We start from the raw sequence: 4,092 nt of genomic DNA, 5'->3' as shown, positions 1-4,092 counted from the left end.
AGAGACGAAAAAAAAAGAAACACCTAGAATAGAATGCCCTTTGAGTGGTGTAATGTAACCCCCGTTTTAGTCGCAGAGAGCAGATTGTGGAGCAGAGCACCTATGTTGAAAGGCTTACAGAAGACAATGGTCCGTCACGACGTTGAGCTTCCAAGAGTTGCTGTGCATTTGTTCATTCTTTTAAACCGTGACGCGTAAAGGCTACAATTATTTATTTGACATGGATCTTGTTAAAGCCACCACCATTTGAATTTATTTTGTTAAACAGTAGGATACATTGGAAATATTGAGGAAAGCAATGGTGAGACCTAGTTCTCTAGAACATAGAGAAAAGGGCAGAAAAGCTGAATAGGGGTGATGATGGTTTATTGATAATCTAACATCAGTACAAATTTTGTGCTTATAGTCATTGAACATAATGCGAGCTGTCGCATAAGTCAGATGAACAACGAGTGAGGAAATAAATATACATGCACAATTGTAAACTAAGGGTTCCGTGCAAGTTCCTAAAGCGACTCATCATAATGATGGGTTTTCATAGCTTAATGCGATTTCTTGTAAGAGGTATTGTACAAAAGGCATTTTTGTCACAAATAAAGAAACTAGGATTTTTTAAGTATCACTGGTAACTGAATACGTGCTGGTAAAATGAGACAATTTTCATCAAGTCAGATTCAATATGTGACATACGTACTTAGTGCAAATACAGGTAATCGTATACTAAATTCACCACCAGGCATGGCAATAACAAAATGGTTTAGAAAAAACCAAAAATAGAGACAATCCATCAACAGCCAAACCTCTTGAACCCCCGTAAACATATTTTTTCACCAAGTGAATTCCTGATGTGTACATTAAGTATTGCACAGTATAAAAAAAAAAAAGTCACCCTGTGTACATAATAAACCCTGTAAACAGAAAAATGTCATGCACCGATTGTTTTGTGGAGTCAAGTTAGCATCTACACATAAGGCATATCATTTAGTGAGTAAAAAATTAAAAAGGCAAACTACAGCGCCAACACTTGAAACAAAACTATTTTACAAAATAGGAAATAAAGGGCTTATGGCTCAAATGGAATGAATGGATTTCCTCCCCTCCCCCAAAAGGAAAATAACAACAACTTTAAACAAAAAGCCTTTAAAAAGTGACTTTGAACTGCCTTTTGCCTGTAGGGAGTCAGGTGGGGCAGAAGGAGAGACATGCAACCCTCCATTCACACAGGTGCAGTCCATGAGGTAGTGATGACGTGTTGGGGGGATGGACAGATCAGGGCACACAACAGGCATTTCCCTTAGCAATGCCTAGCTGGGGATGCTTTAAAGTATTAAAAGGTGGCACACGGTATCGCAAAGGCCAGTTCATTTTACAGTATCTTAGGAAGAAATTTTGGAAATCATGCATCTTTCTGATTCTAGGAAAATATGGAAAAAATAAAAACAAGTGAATATTTAGCATTTATCCATGAACGAGTGACACGCCGTGATGCAGGGCTCTCTTCCACATGTAGTAGGTAGAGCGCGGTGTGAAGGGGAAGTACGATCTGAACTCTTTGAACGTAGGGAAAGCCTTCTCCTCAAACCGCTGCTGCAGGAACAGCTTGGCCTTGGCCTTGAAGTTTGCCAGGGCCACGACATCCATCACAAACATTTGGTCGGTGATTTGCGTCTGGCTGGGAAGAGGGTTGGGTAGAGGGTATCTTGGGAAAGGGACATCAAGGGATGTCCGGGTGCCATCTTCCAACGCTTCCAACGCATTTGGGCTTGGGTCAGTGGAGGGCATATTTTGGTAATGTAATCTCCGCTGCAACATCTCATCCTCCATCTCTGCAGGGATGCTTCCCAGGCCCTCAGGTACGGGCATCACAGTGGGGCTGGCCTTCTTATTTTTCTTGTTGGAGCCTTGACTGTTACGCCACCGCCAGAAGAAGCATGGAGACATGGATGGGTACTTAAGCTTGAACTTAGCTAGGGACCATTTGGACTTCTGTACGTGGATCTTTGCGGCATCTCTGAGCTGTTTCTTGCTCGTGTATGCAAACGTGAATACTTTGTGATTTCTTCGACTGATTTTCACTCTTGGGACCGCGAGGTGGTTGGGGTCGGCATGGGCAGGATGGGGCAGGAAGCTTTTTGGACTCTGGCTTTTGTCAGCATCAGAGCCCTCCTCACTGCTACCGACACCGGTCTTGTAGCCCCGATGGAACAGTATGGCTTCTCTCCTCCAGTTGTAGTAGGTGGATCGTGATATCCCAGGGAAATTTCTTTTGAAGAACCGGAACGGGAGGGAAGTGTTCATGGCAATGCAGTTTTGCAGACAGCGTTTGGCCTCCTGCATATGGGCCACGTTTTGGGCCCGCTCTCCGTCCAGCTTCCCGAGGTTCAGACCAAACATGGTGGCCACACTCTCATGGTGGTCTGGCTCTTCTTGCTTTGGCTCCGGCGAGGACCAGGTTTCCTGCTCCGTGCTCTCGGGGCTAACCTCACCGGCGGAGGATGTTGCAGAGTAGGTACCCCCGGAGCCCATCACTAGTTCGTGCTTCCAGTTGTAATAGGTGGACCTTGAGATCTCTGGGAAGATCTCTTTGAACTGTTGAAGAGGGCTGAGCTTTCCCTCCAGATAGGAGGCCTGCAGGAAGTGTTTGGCCTTGTACCTGGCTGTCGACTTTTGACAATTCTCTTCGGTCTGCTTCGTCCAGCGATGGAGGGTCCTCTTGCCGATGTCATTCTTGTCCTTTAGGTTGGTGTAGGACACTGGAGAATCCTGGTTCAGTTGCCCATGGTTCTGTCGTGCGGAGAACCCGTACGGCCCAAACTTAAGGTCACTCGTTTTGACCAACGCCACAAAATTGTTGGGTTTGAAGACTGTGCCGGACTGTAGCATGCCAGACCACATTATGTGGAGGGTATCCGGCTTCAGATTGTTGTGGCAGGTCCTGGGACGTATGAGTCTGTTGAAATATGGGCGGATCTTTGGGTTGAACATGGGATAGATGGAGTAGATGTTGGAGTGGAGCACCGAAGACAAGGCGTAGACATGCCACATGTTGGCATATGAACCCGCAAAGCAGGACGCCTTGACATCTGCGTCAAAGATGGCTTCTAGGACAGCTACAGGCAGGTTGAGCATATCCTCCGATTCCTCTGCACATAGGCTGAAGCGGGCTGCTTGGAGCATGATCTTGGAGTCGATCATCCCACACAGGTAGTACCTCTTCCACAGCAGCATCTCCAGCACGGTCCTAACCTGGAGGCAGTCACATTAGAAGTACAAAATTAGAACTGAAGTCAATACACTGCTTAAGTGTCAAATCAAAGACCAAGTTATTTCTTGATGAGACACAAAATAGAAACAGATGATTGCTATGTAGTTATTTATTCAAAGAGACAGCAAACCATCATTTAGTTTTTGTTTAACTTAGATACAGTGTGTTTGAACAAATACAAATGCATGTCGCATATGTAAAACAAAACATTTCCTCAGGTGTTTTTTGTTGTTGCATAAATGCATAATTGAGAATTGTTGGAATAGTAAAAATAAATAAAAATGGAAACAAATCAGTCTTTTAATGAATAGTAGGACTGCTGGATTCAAGTATAGCGAAACCAATAATGCTAACCTGTAGCTCCAAACTTAGGCGGGTGCTTCCAACCAACAGCATACTGGCTGCATCAAACAGGAGGTTGCCTTCTCCTTTACAGTTCAGGGGAAGGAGACCAGAGGGCGCGTCCGCTGGGAACAGGCTATGGGCCATTTCATCGATGCCTGTCCACTCCGGGAAATCCTGACAGGGCTTGCTCGGGAGCTGGAACTGTGCAAGGACCTGCTCCACTTCAATTGCCACCCTTGTCAGGGCGTCCAGGCCAGAGCTCTCCGTAGCTTCCTGGAGCTCGCCCAGGACCGACAGCACCACCTCCTTCCTTTGAATCATGCCTGCCGAGGATCCAAACCAATATGAACCTGCATGTAAACAAATTGTATTATTAAGTAACATGCACAGCCAGACAATAACACAGATGGTTGGACGTGGATAAATAAATGTTTATATTAAGTAAGGCGCTAGCTGAACCCAGCATGAGGTCGAACGTTCTG

At 45.3% G+C, this 4,092-nt stretch overlaps 1 protein-coding gene across 1 annotated transcript in view; it reads right to left on the bottom strand.

Annotated features, from left to right (window-relative positions):
- Window positions 1-349: 349 nt before the first annotated feature.
- vrtn (vertebrae development associated) overlaps window positions 350-4,092 on the bottom strand; it is a 4,290-nt gene continuing 547 nt past the window's right edge. Inside the window, exons 2-3 of the mRNA XM_030345968.1 lie at window positions 3,620-3,960; window positions 350-3,246 (exon numbers count right to left, since the gene is read on the bottom strand). Of these exons, the coding sequence (XP_030201828.1) occupies window positions 1,459-3,246; window positions 3,620-3,931 (2,100 nt within the window). The 5' untranslated portion in view covers window positions 3,932-3,960 and the 3' untranslated portion in view covers window positions 350-1,458. The remainder of the gene's footprint in view (window positions 3,247-3,619; window positions 3,961-4,092) is intronic.

This window comes from Gadus morhua, chromosome 21 (genome assembly GCF_902167405.1).
Source record: "Gadus morhua chromosome 21, gadMor3.0, whole genome shotgun sequence".
In the NCBI taxonomy this organism is placed as follows: Eukaryota; Metazoa; Chordata; class Actinopteri; order Gadiformes; family Gadidae; genus Gadus; species Gadus morhua.
Note: the sequence above shows the minus strand (reverse complement) of the source record. Positions and strands in the feature narration are given on the sequence as shown.